Consider the following 23,039-nt stretch of genomic DNA (forward strand, 5'->3'; position numbering starts at 1 on the left):
TCAGGCCTTGTTACGAGCCTTTTCACGAGTCTGCTTTTTGAGCTGTTTCTTCAGAGATAGGAGGTCCATGTAGAGAATACGGTCCAGAACTGTCGAGGCACACACGATTCCTCCGTGCAGAGCACCGGCCCATCCCGTTACAGAACACATCCTGTCCTGGGGTTCAGAACAAGACAAAGGTTTGCTGAAATGAAAACTACTGATGGTAAGTTTGTACAATGTGTCGAACCATCTAGCATAGACCAGAAACAGTATTATCTACGTTAGCACCTTAAAATGACTTTCATTTCTTGCTTATTATTCCACTGACTAACTCATACAACTGCCACAGTCAAGCATCACCTTGTGCCTTTGTGACAAATGTACTCAAATAAAACTCAAATACTACAACGCTGAACTATTTCTTACTCACCGGTGAGGTAGAATCCCTTGATGTCCGTGGGGTGCCGGGTTCTGGCCGCCGTCTCCCGGCTGAAGTGGTCCAGGTTGTGTTCAGCCACATACATCTCCCCACGCGGGGCGCCCAGGTAGTGCATGTTGGTCAGGGGTGTGGAAGCCTCCATATACACCACCTATAGGCACACAAGGTACCCAGTGAGCAAAATTGGTTGAAAGATGTTTTTTTTCAACATCTTTCAACCAAAAATACATATTTTCAACATCTTGTGCTGGTAGGTACAGAGACAGCCAGCAGGTGTGAGACATCATTACGATTGGATGACATTATTGCTTCAAAGACGTCTTGATTTCAAGCACAATGGGTGTGGTAACGAATTATAATGCCTCTTTTGATTGTCCAAAAAACTCCACTCTACGGTATAAGTCAGTAAATTGAATATGACAATGTATTTTGACCAGTTATGTTCAAATGAAGCTATATTTTCAAAGTACCTTATCCCTGAGGTGAGGGAAGACAACCAGTGCCCAGTCTAGGAGCTCCTTGGCCATGCTCATCTTCAGGTCTTTGTAATCAGACCCTCTCTTGTTTAGCTTGGTATCTTTCCAGTCCTCAAACCACTCAAACTTGGCCATGGTCAACAGAGTCATACAGGACTTCCCTGTTGGGAGGTGGAGAGAAAGTCTTAGAACACAATCATTTGAACTATAAAAACTGTTTCTCATCATTAATATCTCAAACTATCTGCCTTTTTTGTATGAAAATAGACCTTCAGCTGCATTGAAGCACTGATTATCACTCATCATCTAAATTATTTTTTGGGATTTACTATGCTTTTACTCTGTCTTTTCAGAGTTTCTGTTGGTGTGATGGGTGCTCTATGAATTCAAATGCTGTGTTATATTCTATATAGGAAGCATTTCACCGTTAGTCTGCACCTGTTGTTTACGAATCAGGTGACAAATTGAATGTGATTTATTATTGGTGCAGGTGTGTGTTGTTGAGGCAGCTACCTGGATGGCAGGTACTGGAGGTGGGGTCTTTGGCAGAGGGGTAATGAATGAACATCATGGAGATGTTCCCCACCACCTCCTCTCAGCTGCCAAACATACCCTCGTAAAACTGACTATCCTACCGATCCTTGACTTCGGCAATGTCATTTACAAAATAGCCTCCAACACTCTACTAAGCAAATTGGATGTAGTCTATCACAGTGCCATCCGTTTTGTCACCAAAGCCCCATATACTACCCACCACTGTGATCTGTATGCTCTCGTTGGCTGGCCCTTGCTTCATATTCGTCGCCAAAACCACTGGCTCCAGGTCATCTAAAAGTCTTTGCTAGGTAAAGCCCCGCCTTAGCTCACTGGTCACCATAGCAGCACCCACCCGTAGCACGCGCTCCAGTAGGTATATTTCACTGGTCATCCTCTAAGCCAACTCCTCCTTTGGCCGCCTTTCCTTCCAGTGATCTGCTGCCAATGACTGGAACGAATTGCAAAAATGACTGAAGCTGGAGTCTTATATCTCCCTCACTAACTTTAAGCATCAGCTGTCAGAGCAGCTTACCGATCATTGCACCTGTACACAGCACATCTGTAAATAGCCTACCCATCTACCTCATCCCCATATTGTTATTTATTTTTTGCTCCTTTGCACCCCGGTATCTCTACTTGCACATTCATCATCTTCTATCACTCCAGTATTTAATTGCTAAATTGTAATTATTTCGCCAATATGGCCTATTTATTGCCTTACCTCCCTAATCTTACTACATTTGCACACACTGTATATATATATTTCTATTGTGTTATTGACTGTAAGTTTGTTTATCCCATGTGTAACTCTCTGTTGTTTGTGTCGCACTGCCTTGCTTTATCTTGGCCAGGTCGCAGTTGTAAATGAGAACTTGTTCTCAACTGGCCTACCTGGTTAAATAAAGATGAAATAAATAAATAATAATAATAAAATAGACCAACAACTCACTTTGCAATGAGTCTAATGTAACACCAAAGACTCCCATAAAAGACGATCAACAGTAAGCATATCTAATAGTAAAATGAGTCATTGCTTTAGTGCTTTCCCCCCGTGAACTAGATACCGACCATACGCGGAGCCCTCCTCATTCAGAAGGACCCTCTGTACAGGGGCTCTGACCAGCACAGCGCCACCTGCCTTCCGGATGACTGGGAATGATGTAGAAGGCGATCTCACTGGCCCCTCCAATGGGGTAGTAGGATCCCCTCTTTATAGTGCTGCAGCAGTAGAGTATTCATTAGGAAACTGGATTCCTTAGGGGGAACACCTATCAGCAGGGGAAACAGAGTCAAGGACATCCAGTTAAAGTTACATTTCACAATAGAGCAGGGGTTCCCAACCTTTTTCCCACAGGGATCCCTATTTCACATTTGAAAATGTCAGGGCGCCTTCCCCCCCAAACCACTGCATTACAGAACATGCAGAGAGGGACAAACATAACCACATGCTCTACATTCAAGAAGGACAGAAGAGCACTCAATTGTATGTTCTAGGACTAGGTTGTAAACTACCAAATGTGTCAGTTCAGTTCGGAAAATGGTTGTCCAATAAAAAACGCATTGGAATTCACCCTGCGAGTGGATGTGTATAGGGACTGACCATAGAGAGGTATGCGGAGAGGGCGTGTAGGTCTTTGTTCTTGGTCAGAGTGGCCATCTTCTCTGTGTGTTTGGTAATGGCCATGCGGAACACTGAGGAGATGCGCTCTAATATGCCGGTCTGAGCCAGGAAGTGTACCAGCCACACGGGCATCATCTTGAGGCCAGCCAGGAGATTTTATATGACGAGCTGCCTTCTGCAACATGGGGAGACATGAGAGGGGTTATGATCAGACATGCACACACATACGCACACACACACACGCACGCACGCAAATGCGCGCGCGCACACACACACATCACCTTCATATACTTGTAATATTAATTCAAGGCCTCCACATCATCAGGAAACTGCCTCTTCAGGCTCTCTGCCATCTCCGTCTTCCCAGAGAGGATGTGGTAGTCCCTACGGCCTTCACTCTGACCTAGGATCAGTGTGTCAAAGTGCTGCTCCATACTGGAGAACTGGATCTGGCCCTCACTGATCTGGTCCAGGTAGTGGATACCTGACAGAGGGAGGGGGTTGAGGTGGTAAGAGAATATTTGCTGGATCATTTGTGTATGTATTAGAAGCTTATCCTACCCAATGATCCTCCCTTATGATTGTGCCTAAATTGTTTTTTTAAAGACTGCACGCCATTACCTTTTGCTTAATCTCTGCAACCCTGAACGAACTCTTGCGTGAGCACTGGCCTCTGGCCGTCTGTCACCACTCACCAGAGACTAGTTTTCGCTTTGTAAGTCCTCAAACAAATTCTGCTTTTTCACTGAGATTAACAAACAAGAATAACCTTACCAGACCCAACAACTTGAGTACATACACATTAAGGCCTTATGCGTCACGTCCTGAAGGGAACACCTACGTTTGTTGGAGCTGTTTTTAGTATTGTGTTTGTTGGTTGGTAGATGGCGGAAAGTCCTGAGGTGGAAAATAACCTAAAAATAACGGACCTTCTCTGACCTACAAAGGCAAAGAGATTCCCTGTCTGTTGCGGAAGAGACCGAAGGTTGAAGGTTGATGAGGCATCGATCATCTAATATCTTATGCAAGATTAATTGAAAATCAGTTCTTTGGAACCATCCATTATTTTTAGTGACAGTGGAAAATGGAGTTAGATGAGGTCATTATGGCTTGGAATGCATATCATCCTGATAGGCCTACCAATAGTAAGTTATCATGGGCTTGGCCACCATATTTGTTCTTAACACTGGAAATCCCTTGCACATGGGCTTGTTGTTTCCTAAACCCCCTGATAAATGTAGCTTTACTTGGATGCTATTTGATCCTTCCATGGAATCAGACGTCAATTTGGTCTCATTGATTTTAGACGTTTAATTGTGGACATCATCAAATGTACAGTTCATTTTCCTATAAACAACACACTGTCACTGTAGTTAGCGTTTGCCTCTAGTCTACTGTATATCTACATTCACAGTCTGTCATTTACAGTACGTCTAGAAAAGGTGACTGATACACAGTCAAATACACAAGCTTCTTGAAATCGTTCAGTCATGAATTCATCTAATTGAAATCTCCAAACTCATATTCTAGGTACTTGAAAATGCCATGGATACACGTGAGCATCATGGAATGTAGAAACCATACTAAAAGGCAGAAACTATGACCTTACACTCATCAGGAGTACACAAACTTGTCATTGTTGTGTGTCGTTCCTCTGGAGTTTCCAGGGTCGTGTTCATTGGGGCACATTCTAGCTAAATGTTTTGCAACGGAAAACGAAAACAAGCTATCCTGTACAGTACAGAGTACATCCTCAGTCTGTTTTCTACTGTTTCGTGTCTAGTGAATACGACCCCAAACTAATTATCACCAAATTTCCCAAAGCCTGGGGTGCATCGATTTCAACTGACCCAATAGACATCCTGTACCACTGCATCACAAGATCTTCTGTTACGAAAGTGGAATAAAAAGGTCTGCCCAGTTTGACAAGTAAACAGCAAGGAACCCATCAAGTAAATTTCTGGAGCCTTTACCATGTCAAACTGGTGTGTACTGTACTGTAGAGCAGACCTGGGAATAGTATTTTTATGAACTAAAAGAGAAAGAAGGCTTTTGGCACATCAAAAACATATATAAAAAGTATCTGTGTAGTTACATAAATAAAGGTTGTACTTACAGTCCATCTATCATACACATCTCTCGATGCATCTACATGCTATCTTCAAATTATTTTGATGTTCTATTATCACACCTTAGTGTCTTGCCTTTTTGAAATGATAGAAAAAATAAATACCCAACAGTAGGTGTCAAAAAGTGTTCCAACTTGAACGCAACCATACAAAAAATAGAATGTGGTAATAAAAATAGAATTTGGTGTGTGTGTGTGTGTGTGTGTGTGTGTGTGTGTGTGTGTGTGTGTGTGTGTGTGTGTGTGTGTGTGTGTGTGTGTGTGTGTGTGTGTGTGTGTGTGTCAGACCTGTAGTGAAGACATAAACAGTAGAAGGCCATCTACCGCTGTTTACTGTTTTGATGTAAGATTATCTATTTCATATTCTGAACGTCCATTTAATGATTCATGTGAACATAGATGAACTATTGCTGAACTAAAGAGTCAATGTAGTGACCAGGATTATGGTAAAGACACTCTGCAACCACACGAATGCACGCACACGCACACACATGCACACACACACACACACCAGAATCCCATAATGCCCAAACAAGAAAATCCTTGATGTTTTGTCGACAGATTTCCAAAAGCAATACATACACAGCAAAAAGAACGCTGTCAGTTCAGTCTTATGTACAGTATGGGATCCAAAGGTCAGAGGTCCAGAGGTCACTGTGATGATGAGCCAGACAGTATCATCAGATGTCTTGTGGGGATGAATGAGAGAACAAGTGTTCGACTCCACCCTCTTGTCCTTCTGTCTCCCACTAGAAGACCCAGGTGACTGGGACCCACTGCTGGGTAGCAGAGACCTTCTCCAGAGCTGCCTTCAGGTTCCTGTAGCTCTCGTCCAGGTTGTCGTTGACGATGGTGAGGTCAAAGTAGTGTCCGTAGGCCGTCTGGATGCGGGTGCTCTCATCCACTGTTCTCTTCAGCTCTGAATCCTACAGAGAACAAAGATGTCAGTTGTTAGAACTAAGAGTAACAGGAAGGGAACAGGCCCTGAACAAGCTAATTAGTTCTGTTTAGGAAGGCGCCAATAGGTACGAACCTGGAAGCTCAAGCATGTAGCTAGTGAGCAACATTAGCGCCTTTCAGCTTTACAGCAAGTTGTGACCTTGGGACTATAAGGTTCTATCTGCACAAAGCATAGTTCTACCTGACACTTCTGAATTAGACATGTTTCGTTTTTTAAAAGACTGCAGTTATTTGAATACATAAATGATAGAATAACCCTATTTTACCCAGATAAGCAATGTATTATGATCATCAGACAAATTACTGTCATCACTGAACAATGATGTGCAATTTACTTTAAGATTTCAGACAGTGTTGTTGGCAAAGACGTGTTCTGATTGGTCCGTCTGTATTTGTTCAGGCTTGTGATTTGATAGCTCCAAGTTGAAATGGATTTATGCAGATAGAACTTCCTAGTTGTTAAAATGTACTTTTTCAAAAATCAAACTTCACAGACATACAGTATGAAGATCATCTAAAGATCTATTATATGTGACTTACGCATTTTTGACAAAAATATCAGATAGAATCTTCTAGTCCCAATGTCTCTAAGTAGTAAGTGCTACACCTCACCCCCCTACCCCAGCAGCATTGCAGTTCTTGACACAACCGATGAGCCTGTCACCTACTACCATACCCTGTTCAAAGGCACTTCAATCTTTTGTCTTTCCCATTCACCCTGTGAATGGCACACATACACAATCCGTGTCTAAATTGTCTCGCGGCTTAAAAATCATTCGTTAACCTGTCTCCTCCCCTTCATCTACACAGATTAATGTGGATTTAACAAGTGACATCAATAAGGGATCATAGCTTTCACCTGGTCAGTCTATGTCGTGGAAAGAGCATGTGTCCTTAATGTTTTGTACACTCAGTGTATAATGGCTAAACAAATTGAGGCACGTTGGTCTTCCTGAATGAAAGACATAGTCAGTAGTTGTCATTGAGTTTTCCATTCAGTCATTATCCTCTGTTTGGCTTCACCCTGGTGCTTACCGTCAACTGCTTGGTGACAACTCCAGTCTCGATGGCCGACTGGTTCATGGCCTTAAGGACCTCAAAATCAGGGGCCTTGATGAACACCACGTAAGGCAGGAACTCCGACGTCCGCAGTACCTTCAAGGCCTGGAAGTAGTACAAGGAATACAATGTCTGTAAGAGGTACAAATGTCTATAACTGTTAGAACCCTGAATTCACCCAGATAGGGCTCCAGATTGTGGTGTGTGAGGCCACAATGTGGCCAGTCGCTCCTACCTGAGGATTGGCGTCCAGTACACAGATGCGACCGGCCTCCACCACCTCATGGATGGAGTCCATCTTGGTGCCGTAGAGATTGCCGTCGTACTCGCCATGCTCCAGGTAGCGGCCATTCTTGATGTCTGCCTCCATCTTGCTCCGCGAGGTGAAGGCATACATCTGGTCCTCCCGCTCCCCTGACTTTGGCTTTCTGGAGGTGTCTGGAGGAGGCAAGAAGATGATGTACATTTTAGTCATTTAACAGACACTCTTATCCAGAGAAACTCGCTGGAAACGGTTTCAACAATCCCTAGTTACTGTATAAAGGTGTCCTAACACAATGGGTTCAATCCAAATTCAAAAAGGGCTGGCTATAGCATGTTAGCATTTTGTTGTTGTTAATTAGTTGGAAAGTTAGCGTTAGCAACACTCACGGGGGATGGTGGTGCCGTAGTGTTGTGGGTCAGACAGCATCAGTTTGTTCTTCAGGCTGCGTCGGCCCACTCCCAGAGCACCAATCAGAACCAACGTCTTCCTGCGGAATGGAGGCACCTTGGCAACCTCCTCATAGATCAGCAACTCGTGCCTGTCAAACTCTGAGAGAGAGAGAGAGAGAGAGAGAGAGAGAGAGAGAGAGAGAGAAAACAGAGAGAGGGAGAGAGAGAATTTTATTTGTTAATATTTCAATGTAACTTACAGAAACACTCAGAATTATCAGAATTGAAGAAATTCCCACCTGCATTCTTAGTAGTTAGATACATCATCTTTTTCTTCTTGTTCTTTCCCGCCACTCCAGTACAAAGATTTCCTGTCACAATAACACACAAGAAACAATGATGATCCCATACAAACTCCATTTATCCACATTCATCCGCAGGTATTCACATGGTTTTCTTATTAATCATCCATTTGATTTTACACTAGGGGGCAGTATATAACAATGCCAAGTAGAGATCATTGGTCCAAAAAGTTGGAAACATTCCAAAATGGCCATGTTGCTTTCCCACCCGGACCCAATATGCATAACTATTATTTTTTAAATATAGATACCCATTCCGAACGGACCAGAGGACAACTAAACCCACTCATTATAGACCTGGTCGGATCCTGACCCGATCCGAGTAAGGGAAGCAGCAGAAAAGGGAAGTTTTTAACCCACGTTATTAACCAGAGCTGATAAAGCACGAGGGAGAGGAGGAAGAGGTGTGTTACTGTGAGCGAGTGGCGCAGGGAGGACGGAGGGAAAGACGAGAGACAGCCACCAACCAAGCCGACTTGCTGCCATAGCTAGGTTATTTATCATCCAATATACTTAAGTAGTACCTGTCTTGACTGCATCAAACCGAGAGAAGCTAGTTAAGCTAGCTAGCTAGGCTAATTGAGGCTGCATGAGCTTTCTCGTCCTACAGTTAGAAATAACAACAACTCCATCAGAATATTAAGTAGCAGCCTAACTGTTGGCTCATAGTTGTTGTAGCCTATCCTGCTCCTTTAACTTTTAATTCCATCTTCCATTGATTAGATATCACACAACTCTTTCCATGGAGGCTCTATGACGCGTTGATGGTTTATGATTGACCAACAAGCAGCAGCATAAATTATACAATTTATCTCTCTCTACTGTAGCATTCGCCTTTCGAATACGTACGGGTCCTTTCGGACAAGTCAGTTCAAATGAAACATACCCGAGACCCCTGACAATCATATCAGAGCCGTGACATTATTTAGAATTCAGGATCCAGACCCAATCGGGTCCCGGATCGGTTCTCTGTATTCGGGTACAGGTGGATCTATGAAGACCTCTAATGCCCAGCACAACATCATTCCCCTCTACATAAAAGCTACACATCAAGGATCTGACGATCTGGCTCATATTAAAAGCTGTCTGTGAGGAGTGACAGACAGACAGACAGACAGACAGACAGACAGACAGACAGACAGGGGGTAAGTGTTATGATGAGTTTATAAGGTGGGCTGCACTGCTAGGGATGTTGGGTGACTGAATGACTGCCACACCCGCAGTTATGAGCCATGACCACAGTAAAATTTCATTTGACCATTAAGTCACAGTAATCTCATTTTTATGTACTCTAGACATGCTTTGGTTGTACCCAACATGATTGTGCCGTTATACAATACATAGCCTACCGCATATTACGCATGGCAGAAAACAAATGAAACAAAACTGATTTAAAATGTCTTGGTACATAATTGGTCTAGCCTATGCTCCAAAATTAAGCTCATTTGAGTAATCGCCTTTGAGTGTGGACCGTATTATTATACATACTGGATGGACTGGTTACCTTATGTTACTCTCCAAAATGTCTATCCATGAGTCTGGGAGAGAACGTATAGCCAGTCCTAGGTGATGCTGTTGGTTCATTGTTTGTGCAGGGCGGTTTACAGTTAGCCTACAGTTAGCCTGATTTTGAATAGCCTAGTAATAGGGCTTTTTATATTTTCATAATTAATTGAGACTCACATTACCTTCAGCTATACAGAATATCTCACCATCACGCATTTCCATCTCCTCCGCTCTCGCCTTTATTCCTTTTCCTGAGCGCGCAGACGGGCTGTCAACAGTTTAGTGAAATATGTTTTGTTGCGAAAAGACGTTACTATTGATGTTCCCTAACAGATTTCACTTGGTTTCCCAAATGAAGCATTGAGTAGCTACAGGAACAAGGTTTGAGAGCCCGTGGTATACAGAGTTTGGAGGAAAATATCACGTGTCGGGGTAGAGAGAGCATGCTCCTCAAACAGTGGTTGATGGGTGGAATGAAATAAGTCTTCTTCTATTTATTTCTCAGCTGCTCATATTAAGCTCATGCTCCGCTATAAAACGGAAGTAGACTACAAAACGGACTGACGGGAAGCACGGCCTCCATTCGCTATTTGAGCACATACAGATGACATGCATTTTTCCCCCTGCCCCTGTTTCTGCCCCTGTTCCTGCCCATTTAATAATGGGCAATTCTAAATCGAAACAAATTTGAGTAAAGACAAGATAAACACAATCTTTTCTTAGAAAAGACAAGATTAAATTGAGAATAGTCTGATGGGTGTAAATATGATCACCTGATGAGAAAACAGCTGTGCAGCCTGAGGCAAGGAACAGAGCCCAAGCTTTTTTTGTTACTTTCTCAATTCATCAATATCCTATAGTCGCATCATGCAGCCCATATATGTTTTGATTTCTAAGACATTCTAAGGTTTGTATCATTCACAACTAAAGTTGCCAAATAACTCTAAAGCTAGCATATAGGACCTGTTTCAAATCATCATTTTATGATCAACGTGGCTCTGTAATGGGGAAAAAATATCCTTTCTATTTTATTGAGTTCTATTATATTCGTATTACTATAAAATCGGATAAAATAAAATAATAGCATGGGACTTATAGGCATGTCTTGTCAGCTAAATGAACAAGCCTGCAGCCTATGGCATGGAGCATAGCCAGATAACACACAGTAGGCCAGATCATATTCTGTTCTTCTGAAAGACATTTTCATTTGATAACATTTCCTTAGACCTGACTAAGATAAATCATGGATTTATTGTGATGATGTATATTAAATTGATTTATAATACTTTTTTTAAATGTAGATGATCCAAAAGCGCACATCAGTGGCTTGTATGCGTGGAGACCTGGAGATACTAAACGTGTTTGTGTCAATTATCGGTCGATTACCGTGAGACCGGCAGTCTTTTGCACGGCAATAACCGTCTGGCAAAATGGCATGACTGCCACAGCCCTATGCACTGGTCCTACCTGCGGGGGCCAGCTCCACGTCTCGCTTGACAAAGGCTTTTCTCTTCTCCTCCAGCAGCTGACTGGGGATCAGCCCAGCACTTCCTCCCTCCACACAACGACGAGCCTGACAGACCCACAGGATGATTCTCTCATCAATACTTAGACCCACCAGCACGCACACCGTGTACCGATAGGCACAAGTAGACGAATACAGAGGCTGATAGTATTGACAACAGAAGCAATACACAAAATAAGTTGTGTTACATGCAGTACAGTACATGGCAAAATAATCCCTATGGACCCACCTGCCACCAGTTGAGGTCATCCTGATTGACGATCTGCAGGATGTCACCGGTGTAGAACTTAAGCCCTGCCTCTTTACACGGGATCAGGTTGTCATTGGCCGGGTCGTAGTCATAGTGACACTTCACAAACACCTGTGGGGAACAGGAAGTACATACATACAGATGGTTACGAGTCTGTTACTGTTGGATAGTGTTGAACATTTCGTACCAAATTAAAAAAGCGAAGCTCGATTTGTGCACACTTCTAACTTGCAAAGTTTACATTTGTTTATCGAAGTGGATGTTTTCCTCTAGATCATGCAGTATGTGCATTCAGAGTATACAGCTGTATACAGTATTCCAGCTGATCAATGCCATTATCAACAAGAACGCATAAAAACAAACGACTCTCTATAATCCTCAGTTGAACTACGTTACTGTAAATATCAACACTTCCTCAGCAGCCATAACAGCCTTCTGCTGACAACTGGTTTGTACTTTCAGACTATCTTCCCATCCCTCTTTTTCCACAGCCTTCCAGCCACGGAACGAGTGAAGATAAAAGGAAAGAAATCCCCCAAAAGACATACTGTAAGGAAAAACTCAGCCCCCTCCGCCTTGTGGTATCCATGACAACAGAGGCCGGAGAATGAGGGGGTGAGTTCTAGCAGACTGGTGCCTTGGTACTTTATTGCTAACTCTGGTACTTTATTGTTAACTCTGGTACTTTATTGTTAACTCTGGTACTTTATTGTTCACTCTGGTACTTTATTGTTAACTCTGGTACTTTATTGTTCACTCTGGTACTTTATTGCTAACTCTGGTACTTTATTGTTCACTCTGGTACTTTATTGCTAACTCTGGTACTTTATTGTTAACTCTGGTACTTTATTGTTAACTCTGGTACTTTATTGCTAACTCTGGTACTTTATTGTTCACTCTGGTACTTTATTGCTAACTCTGGTACTTTATTGTTAACTCTGGTACTTTATTGTTAACTCTGGTACTTTATTGTTCACGTCTGGTACTTTATTGCTAACTCTGGTACTTTATTGTTCACTCTGGTACTTTATTGTTCACTCTGGTACTTTATTGTTCACTCTGGTACTTTATTGTTCACTCTGGGACTTTATTGTTCACTCTGGTACTTTATTGTTCACTCTGGTACTTTATTGTTCACTCTGGTACTTTATTGTTCACTCTGGTACTTTATTGTTCACTCTGGTACTTAATGTTCGCTCTGGTACTATATTGTTCACTCTGGTACTTTATTGTTCACTCCGGTACTTATTGTTAACTCCTACCTGTCCTGGCGCGTGGCCCTCCTGATAGCTAGGGAGGATCTTGAGCACCACGCTGCCGCTGGCATCCTGCAGCATCTCCTGCAGAACCCTCGGGTCCTCACCCACCTCCTTCCCGTTCACCTCCTTGATGATGTCACCCGCGTGGAGGAGTCCCTGTTGGTCGATCATCCCTCCGTGGAGGATCCTGGCAATCACCAGCTCCCCTGCCTCCACACGGAAAGTCACGCCCTGAACAGGTTCAAAACATATAAACTAATGAGTATGTGTGGCATGGGGTGTTTATACTTTGGCACAAACTCTCTCCTCTCTTAATTGTCCTTCTACAATGTCCTATATGTTCAATCAAATATCTAAAATGACAAAATAATGGGAATTCCCTCTCTTGAAAAAAGGACATGAATGAGGATACACTATGGCCACAATTATACACCATGGTTAAAACCACTAGCCTGTTTGTGATTCAGCCAAAGAAGGAAGAGTTGACTAAAACACCTAAACTCTGGGTGCCATGCTATCTATAACAGATAGGTGATAGACAAAGAGCAAGGCGGTACTAACCAAGTGTTCACCAGCCACTTTGCGGATGCCCACCATCCGGACGGCATCTGGGGGCACGGGCTGGTTGCTGACAGGGAGCTCCATGTAGGCACAGGGGCTGGGGGGAGGGGTGTCACACACCTGGGATGCCACCGAGTCATGGGTCTCCAGCAGAGACTGGGAACCAGTCGGCAGAGAGAGAACATTAGATTGACAGCAGACTGAGGCTACAAGAAATACTTTCATAAGACTAAATAGTGGAGTATGTGATGAAGGACATTTCTTCTCTGCACGTCTAGGTAGGCGTATGCGTGCATTGATGTCCACATGAGTGTGTGGTTTAATGGGTGTGGGTGTGTGTGCGCACTATGTGTGCTTCTGCGTGTGTACCTGAAAGTGGGGTTCGTTGAGGATGCGCGTGAGCTCTGCTGCGCTGTTGCTTTGGTGTGTGAAGGGACTCAGCTCTCTGAGGATCTCCTCGACCAGCTCTACGTTGTTGTCCCTCACCGCCTCTAACCTGGTCTCCTCCAGACTCTCCGGCTCCTACGGGACATTTTGTTTTAAATTATTATATCTTTTTTGTAATTTAACCTTTATTTAACTAGGCATGTCAGTTAAGAACAAATTCTTATTTACAATGACGGTCTACCAAAAGGCAAAAGGCCATCTGCGGGGAGGGGGATTGGGATTAAAAATACAAATAAATTCAATAAAAATATAGGACAAAACACACGTCACGACAAGAGAGACAACACTAAAAGGAGACACAAGGAGACATAAGGCATAAGACATAAGGAGACACACACACACACCTATACTTTTATTTGAATACATATTTGAAATACAAATGTATACTTATTAAAGACATGCTCAGGAACTTATATTATTTTTTTTTTTAAACCTCCCGCTTTGTGCTGGATGTGTCAATGTGCAGTTCACACATGTATAATCTATGCGCAGAATTACTGTTTTACCTCAATAAGCTATGAAATCCCTAGTTTGAAAGCGACTGTTTTTCTGGAAGCTGTGCTGCGACATTTTTCACAAAATTTTCTCCCACGTGGGTCAGCCCCCTAACAATTTGAGTTCTAGCCAATGTTCTTCAGCCCCTCACCATTTGAGTGACAGCTAGCAAAATGCACACACAATTTTCAGAACTACTGGCTAAAAAGTATCCAAAAGTACTGGAGAATCTCTTTAAGATGGAAATAAGTATGCTTCAGAATGGTTTTGGGTACTTTAAAAATAGTAAGTACACATACTTTGCACCTTAAAATGTATATCAACATCTTTCAATTTTATTTTTTGTACTTTTTTTTTAGTTCTCTGTAACTTTTATCTGATGAATTAAATATTTTTCATCAAAGTAGTGTGTAAGCCATTAATATTTCACAGAAGCTCCAAGATCCGCCCAAAATGTCCTTATTAAGAAAGCTGGCTGACTGACTTTCCCTTTGAAGTTCATTCACAGAGGGAATTGAGTTCAAAGTCAGCTGATCATGTCTTTAATGTAAAAGCACATGTTTGAAAGTAATTCTTGAGAGAATTAGTGGACATTAACAACTGAAGGGATGGGCCAGACACGACCCTGAGGTCTGGGACTGAGTGGCATCTGGCACCAGCCAGGAATTTAGGCTTCTAGCCCAGTGGTTGTCATAAGAGCAGATTTAGGATCACCCTATCCTTCCTTAAACATAAACTTACTATGAAGAAGGATTAAGCAAATCTGTACTGGAATCAACACTTAAGGGCAAAGTGACCCACCTACACAGAGTATATGGTCCTCACTGCCAGACCAAAACTGTAATTTAAACTCTTTGGTAATCATGCCACCTGGTGGACTAGGAGTGCACATACACCTTATATCTGGTTCATTGACAAACTGTGCTTAAAGGCAAATCAATGTCAGGCCTCCATTAGGAGTGCTATTTTTAGTCTGGGCTGTCACTTCTCATTTCCCCTGTAGGGGAGAGCCTGTGTGCGTGTGTGTGTGTGTGTGTGTGTGTGTGTGTGTGTGTGTGTGTGTGTGTGTGTGTGTGTGTGTGTGTGTGTGTGTGTGTGTCTGTGTGTGCAAGAGAGAAGAGGGAGAGAAAGCTTATAAGAAATCCCGCTACGCCCTCCGACGAACCATCAAACAGGCAAAGTGTCAATGCAGGACTAAGATCGAATCGTACTACACCGGCTCCGAAGCTCGTCGGATGTGGCAGGGCTTGCAAACTATTACAAAATACAAAGGAAAGCACAGCCGAGAGCTGCGCAGTGACACGAGCCTACCAGACGAGCTAAATAACTTCTATGCTCGCTTCGAGGCAAGTAACACTGAAACATGCATGAGAGCATCAGCTGTTCCGGACGACTGTGTGATCACGCTCTCTGCAGCCGATGTGAGTAAGACCTTTAAACAAGTCAGCATTCACAAGGCCGCAGGGCCAGATGGATTACCAGGACGTGTACTCTGAGGATGCAATGACCAACTTGCAAGTGTCTTCACTGACAGTTTCAACCTCTCCCTGTCTGAGTCTGTAATACCAACATGTTTCAAGCAGACCACCATAGTCCCTGTGCCCAAGAACACTAAGGTAACCTGCCTAAATGACTACCGACCCGTAGCACTCACATCTGTAGCCATGAAGTGCATTGAAAGGCTGGTCATAGCTCACATCAACACCATTATCCCAGAAACCCTAGACCCACTCCAATTTGCATACCACCCCAACAGATCCACAGATGATGCAATCAATATTGCACTCCACACTGTCCTTTCACACCTTGACAAAAGGAACACTTATGTGAGAATGCCATTCATTGACTACAGCTCAGAATTCAACACCATAGTGCCCAAAAAGCTCATCACTAACTCCAGGTGGTAAGGGTAGGTAACAACACATCCGCCACGCTGATCCAACACACGGGGGCCCCTCAGGGATGCGTGCTCAGTCCCCTCCTGTACTCCCTGTTCACTTATGACTGCACGACTCCAACACCATCATTAAGTTTGCCGATGACACAACAGTGGTAGGCCTGATCACCAAGAACGATGAGACAACCTATAGGGAGGAAGACAGAAACCTGACCGTGTGGTGCAAGGACAACAACCTCTCCCTCAACGTGATCAAGACAAAGGAGATGATTGTGGACTACATGAAAAGGAGGACCGAGCACGCCCCCATTCTCATCGACAGGGCTGTAGTAAAGCAGGTTGAGAGCTTCAAGTTCCTTGGCGTCCACATCACCAACAAATTAACATGGTCCAAGCACACCAAGAGGGAAAGAGGGAAAGACAAAACCTATTCCCCCTCAGGAGACTGAAAAGATTTGGCATGGGTCCTTAGATCCTCAAAAGGTTTTACAGCTGCACCATCGAGAGCATCCTGACGGGTTTCATCACTGCCTTGTATGGCAACTGCTCGGCCTCTGACCGCAAGGCACTACAGAGGGTAGTGCGTACGGCCCAGTACATCACTGAAGCCAATCTTCCTGCCATCCAGGACCTCTATACCAGGCGGTGTCAGAAGAAGGCCCTAAAAGTTGTCAAAGACTCCAGCCACCCTAGTCATAGACTGTTCTCTCTGCTACCGCACGGCAAGCGGTACCGGAGCACCAAGTCTAGGTCCAAGGGGCTTCTAAACAGCTTCTACTCCCATGCCATAAGACTTCAGAACATCTAATCAAATGGCTACCCAGACTATGTGCATTGCCCCCCCCCCCCCCTTCTACGCTGCTGCTACTCTCTGTTATTATCTATGCATAGTCACTTTAATTTCTCTACCTACATGTACATATTCCCTCAATTACCTCGACACCGGTGCCCCTGCACATTGACTCTGTACCACTACCGTCTGTATATAGCCCCGCTATTGTTATTTTACTGCTGCTCTTTAATTATTTGTTATTTTTGTCTCTTACTTTTTGGGGTATTTTCTTAAAACTGCATTGTTGGTTAAGGGCTTGTAAGTAAGCATTTCACTGTAAGGTCTACACCTGTTGTATTCGGCGCATGTGACAAATACAATTTGATTTGATTGGAGAGAGAGAGAGAGCGAGATTCCTCCCATCATCTGGCATCAAAGCGGTCCAGGAGCAGTCATTAGTGCTGGGGCATGACAGTTCCACATCCTCAGATGTCGACTAGTTTGAGATCATATTACCCTCTTCATCAGTCCTCCTTGACACAAGAGATTACCTCATTTAAATAATTAAATTTACTGGCCCCGACTAATAATGAATAAATGAATAACAAAATGATCAAGACCTGTTGTGCTTAAAAAAAAAAAGATATGTGTCTTAGTAGCCTTTGTTCCAGAACATCCCCCTGTATTTACAGTAACAGTACCCAGACACTTCCCCTTTAATCACTGAGCAAGACTTCAATTAAAAGGTGCACAACCCTTCTCCTCGGGGACCATTAATTAAACAGAAGGCTAAACACCCAATTTATTTCCTAAGCAATTGAATGTTTCCCCTTTCTGTCTCCTTTGTTCACAGCCGTGGTTTCCATTCCCCCTCAGCCATGTAGAGTTTTGTAATGACTTACAGCTCTCACTGCTATTTTCATTTGGTAATAAATCCTTGAATGGATTTTGGAAAGGTTGATCCGTCTCACCTTAATACATGTCGGCAGAAGGGGGTTATCAGTTGGAATTACATGCTGTGATGCCTCCCACCTTTAATAGAATGCATGTTCAGAGGGAGGGTGTCAGTTCACATGGCATTGTCTCTGTTGCCATACAGGGGTTGTGAGTTTGTGAAGGCTTGAATGAGTCATAGCTTCTGGGAACGTGCAGTGTCTTTTTGGCACTGACATTTCTTGGTTTTAGGACTGTGGGCCTTATTCAATCACTCTCTCTAGTTTGTGTGTGTATATGTGTGTATGTGTGTGTGTGTGTGTGTGTGTGTGTGTGTGTGTGTTTGTTAGTGTGTGTGTGTAAGCCTACATACTAGACCTACATATTTCACCTTTCTCTGACTCACTACGAGGCTCTCTGTAGGCCTGTGTGTGAACACATCCTGCCGTGTTTGAATGTGTGTGTACTAGGCCTCTCTCTTTCTCACCACTGGGCTGTCTATGATGCCCTTGAGGAAGATGAGGTCCAGGTCATTGGCGGTGGTGGAGCTGTTGCTGTCACTCAGGGTATCCAGGACCTGGGGGGATACCGCTATACACAGAGACACAGAAACACAATTACAGATTCAGAGGAAGGAGTTACACCCAGCTTCACACAGCGACACAGAAACACAGATACAGATTCAGAGGAAGGAGTTACACCCAGCTTCACACAGCGACACAGAAACACAGATACAGATTCAGAGGAAGGAGTTACACCCAACTTCACACAGCAACATAGGACTGACTGAGTTCAGGACTCACCCTTGTAAAGAGGAAAGTCAAACTTAAAGTTAACGTTTTGGAGGAGTTATCACATTTCTACAGCTAAGGTTCAGGATGATTTCCAGACCATGTGATCTAAGCGGACCATGTGATCTATTTGTGGGGCCCACAAATACTGTAAGAACCTTGAATGGATCATCAATTTTAGCTTTATCTCATAAAACCTTCAGCATGCAGCTAAATGTATAAAGTAAACTATTGTTTTACAGACTTTCAATTCAATTTACACCCCAGTCAGCAAGCTCCCCAAGTTAAACAAGATTTTTATCTGTATGCTGCCTCTGCATTTCTGCACCCAGCTATGAGGGACTAAGGTATGCGTAACTAAGCTATGGGTGACTAACAATGAGTGGCTAAGCTACAGTATGAGTGACTAACAATGCCATATATCTATGCCATTAGCATTTTGTTAGCATGCCACTCGCCAGTAAAGGATATAAGGACTTTAAAAATATATATACAGTACCAGTCAAAAGTTTGGACACACCTACTCGTTCACGGGTTTTTCTTTATTTTTACTATTTTCTACATTGTAGAATAATAGTGAAGACACCAAAACTATGAAATAACACATATGGAATCATGTAGTAACCAAAGAAGTGTTAAACAAATTAACATTTATTTTATATTTTATATTCTTCAAAGTAGCCACCCTTTGCCTTGATTACAGCTTTGCACACTCTTAGCATTCTCTCAAGCAGGTTCACCTGGAATGCTTTTCCAACTGTCTTGAAGGAGTTCCCACATAAGGTGAACAGTTGTTGGCTGCTTTTCCTTCACTCTGCGGTCCAACTCATCCCAAACCATCTCAATTGGGTTGAGATCGGGTGAATGTGGAGGCCAGGTCATCTGATACAGGACTCCATCACTCTCCTTCTTGGTCAAATAGCGCTTACACAGACTGGAGGTGTGTTGGGTCATTGTCCTGTTGGGAAAAAAATGATAGTCCCACTAAGCACAAACCAGATGGGATGGCGTATCGCTGGATAAGTGTGCCTTGAATGCTAAATAAATCACTGACAGTGTCACCAGCAAAGCACACCCACACCATCATACCTCCTCCTCCGTGCTTCACTGTGGGAACCACACATGCAGAGATCATCCATTCACCTACTCTGCGTCTCACAAAGACACGGTGGTTGGAACCAAAAATGTCAGACTCATCAGACCAATGGACAGATTTCCACCGGTCTAATGCAAATTGCTCGTGTTTCTTGGCCAAAGCAAGTCTCTTCTTATTATTGGTGTCCTTAAGTAGTGGTTTCTTTGCAGCAATTCTACCATGAAGGCCTGATTCACGCAGTCTCCTCAGAACAGTTGATGTTGAGATATGTTTGTTACATGAACTCTGTGAAGTATTTATTTGGGCTGCAATTTCTGAGGCTGGTAACTCTAATGAACTTATCCTGCAGCAGAGGTAACTCTTTGCTTATTTGAGCGATTCTTGCCATGATATGGACTTGGTCTTTTACCAAATAGGGCTATCTGCTGTGTACCACCCCTGATTGGCTCAAACACATTAAGAAGGAAAGAAATTAAACAAATTCACTTTTAACAAGGCACACCTATTAATTGAAATGCATTGCAGTTGACTACCTCATGAAGCTGGTTGAGAGAATGCCAAGAGTGTGCAAAGATGTCATCATGGCAAAGGGTGGCTACTTTGAAAAATCTTTAATATAATATATATTTGGATTTGTTTAACACTTTTTTTGGTTACTACGTGATTCCATATGTTTTATTTCATAGTTTTTATGTCTTCAGTATTATTCTACAATCAATGGCCGTATACTATAATGTCATAGTATCTCATGTATGGTCTGCCCAAGATCTCAGTTGACCATCTTCTGCTATTGATTAGAAACAGTCAATGTTGTGGTATCGCTCTCACAGAGAAAATAAAAGTACCCATACAGCATCTTCTCTCTATATCACTGCTGGGTAGCATTTGTGTATCTTAAAGGGGCAATCAGCAGTTGAAACAATAACAAAGTGTTTTCCAACCACTGTTTCAGTAAAAAGCTGAGGGGATGAGGCTGGAGAAATGTAATCACTCTCAAATTCACAGACAGATGGATGCAAGGACTGACCATCCATGATATCAACATTATCATGTTAACCATGTTTAGAGGCTCCACGGTGTTTGTTTACATTTACTTTGTTTAAAAAACTTTGGAGTAAAACAAGCTTATTTGGGGTTCTGATGGTGTACGGCACTTGAACTATGCTCATGAGGCATTTATAAGTTATATTCTTCAAGAATGAATGGTACATATACATTTATTTATAAGTTATATTCTTCAAGAATCAATGGTACATATACATTCATGTATAAGTTATATTCTTTAAGAATCAATGGGTACATATCATTCATTTATAAGTCAACAAATGAATGTAGCAACTCTAGATTGCCCTTTAATGTAACGTGCGACCCAAGACTCCCTCCACCAAAGCCCAAAACTTATGCAGAAAAGATGGCGGCAGCTATCTGGACAAGCAGTGAAAAATGGGTCTACTTCCAGGAAGTAACAGTGTCAGTTCAATCTCCATTTAGGGGCCACATTATATGGTTTCATTAAGGTAGACCTTTTTTGGCTGCGGCAGTGAGAAACTGTGGGTCTTAATGGCTGTGTGGTGTGTTTATGGATGTGGGTGTCATATAGAATGTGCGACGGCCCCATTTATCAGAGCTACAGGGAAAGGTAATGGGGTTGGGTAAGGGAGGAGAGGAGGAAGAGGGGGATAGAGGAAGGAAAGGAGGGATGGAGGGAGGAAAGTAGGGAATGGAGGAAGGAAAGGAAGGGAGAGGAAAACAAAACTCACCAGGCTCTGTGCCAGTCGACGCCACAGGCATGTTGAGGCTTTAGTTAAACTGTGTCAGCTGCCGGCAGAGAGGAGAGGAAGAGAGAGAGAAAGAAAGAGAGAGAGAGCGATCTAGAGAGAAAGATAGGAGGGGGGGAACATTAATAAACATTTCGTTTCATCAAAAATTAATTTGTATTGAGAGTGTTCCCTCATGTGAGCCAGAACAGACATCCATTTTGAATGCAGTCATCAAAGCTAAAATGTATGGTAGAGGCCTTCACGGATCTAAACAATTGGACCCGTTCTGAAATGGACCTGGGGCTTTCCCATCCGGAACCGATATGCATAAATTAATTAAAAAAATATAAAACTTGTTCCGAACGGACCCGAGGACAACTAGACCCATTTCGTATAGACCTGGTCAGATCCAGACCCGGTCCGATTTGATCCATTTTTAAGCTACTTAATTAACCTCAGCTGATAAAGCACGAGGGAGAGGAGGTAGAGAGAGGTGCAGGGGCCGTGCTGTGTGTGTAGGTTACTGTGAGTGTGAGCGAGTGACACAGGGAATAGGGAGGGGGGGACGAGAGACAGCAACCAACCCCACATGACGGTTGCCTGTTGCCGCTTTGACTTGACAACAACGAGCTACACGTGCCACACTCGTGAAATGCAAAGAGCAGCAGCATAAATTATGCAATTTCTCTCTCTCTCTCTCTCTCTCTACTGTAGTAGTCGAGTTCGGATCTCTATGGGTTCTTCTGGACACGTCAGTTAAAATTACACATAACTGAGACCCGACAATCATGTCAGATCCGACCCAGACCTGTGACATTATTTACAATTCTCGATCCAACCGTGTATTCGGGTACAAGTGGATCCATGAAGAGCTCTAATGTACAGTAACAATACACATTTACACCAGCATAGAATCCAACAGGTGCATTTGGGCATTTTTCTGAGTATAATATTCACCAGTAGGGAGTGCTGTTTTCCCATCAGCAGATTATATTCGAGTTTGAACGATGGACTACCAATAAGCACTGATGTTGTCCTTGATTTATATACACTGAGTGCACAATACATTAGGAACACCTTCCTAACATTGAATTGCGCCCCATTTTCACCTCAGAACAGCCTCAATTCGTCGGGGAATGGACTCTACAAGATGTCGAAAGCGTTCCACAGGGATGCTGGCCGATGCTGACTCCAACGCTTCCCACAGTTGTGTCAAGTTGGCTGGATGTCCTTAGGGTGGTGGACCATTCTTGATACACACGGTAAACTGTTGAGTGTAAAAAACCCAGCAGCGTTGCAATTCTGGCACCTACTAACATACCCCGTTCAAAGGTCCTTAAATATTTTGTCTTGCCCATATTTTTGCATCTGAGCTAGAGGTCTTCACGAATCTACCTGTACCCGAATACCCGAGACCTGATCCGGGAACCGAGTAGGTAGCTTGTTGTTGGCCAATCATAAGTCATCAAAGCGGCAATAGGCTACAATCATAGAGCCTCCATGTTGGGAAAAAGTTAGGAGATAGCTAG

The 23,039-nt window shown here is 43.2% G+C and overlaps 1 protein-coding gene and 1 pseudogene across 4 annotated transcripts in view; both read right to left on the reverse strand.

The window, feature by feature from the left end:
* Positions 1–5,178, reverse strand: LOC106600779 (inactive all-trans-retinol 13,14-reductase-like; annotated as a pseudogene).
* mpp2a (MAGUK p55 scaffold protein 2a) overlaps positions 4,352–23,039 on the reverse strand; it is a 26,507-nt gene continuing 7,819 nt past the window's right edge. The window contains exons 1-13 of one of the 4 annotated variants that reach the window (XM_082973623.1): positions 21,511–21,617; positions 19,395–19,612; positions 18,351–18,454; positions 13,689–13,841; positions 13,320–13,475; positions 12,867–12,989; positions 11,479–11,610; positions 11,192–11,297; positions 8,156–8,227; positions 7,854–8,015; positions 7,438–7,640; positions 7,179–7,307; positions 4,352–6,109 (exon numbers count right to left, since the gene is read on the reverse strand). In XM_082973623.1, coding sequence (XP_082829749.1) covers positions 5,933–6,109; positions 7,179–7,307; positions 7,438–7,640; positions 7,854–8,015; positions 8,156–8,227; positions 11,192–11,297; positions 11,479–11,610; positions 12,867–12,989; positions 13,320–13,475; positions 13,689–13,841; positions 18,351–18,454; positions 19,395–19,608 — 1,731 coding nt within the window. In that variant the 5' untranslated portion in view covers positions 19,609–19,612; positions 21,511–21,617 and the 3' untranslated portion in view covers positions 4,352–5,932. Of the gene's footprint in view, positions 6,110–7,178; positions 7,308–7,437; positions 7,641–7,853; positions 8,016–8,155; positions 8,228–11,191; positions 11,298–11,478; positions 11,611–12,761; positions 12,990–13,319; positions 13,476–13,688; positions 13,842–18,350; positions 18,455–19,394; positions 19,613–21,510; positions 21,622–23,039 lie in introns of those variants that run through there. The other 3 variants (XM_082973622.1, XM_014192588.3, XM_082973624.1) reach the window with 3 other exon arrangements.

Source organism: Salmo salar, chromosome 03 (assembly GCF_965601325.2).
Source record: "Salmo salar chromosome 03, fSalSal1, whole genome shotgun sequence".
NCBI classification, from domain to species: Eukaryota; Metazoa; Chordata; class Actinopteri; order Salmoniformes; family Salmonidae; genus Salmo; species Salmo salar.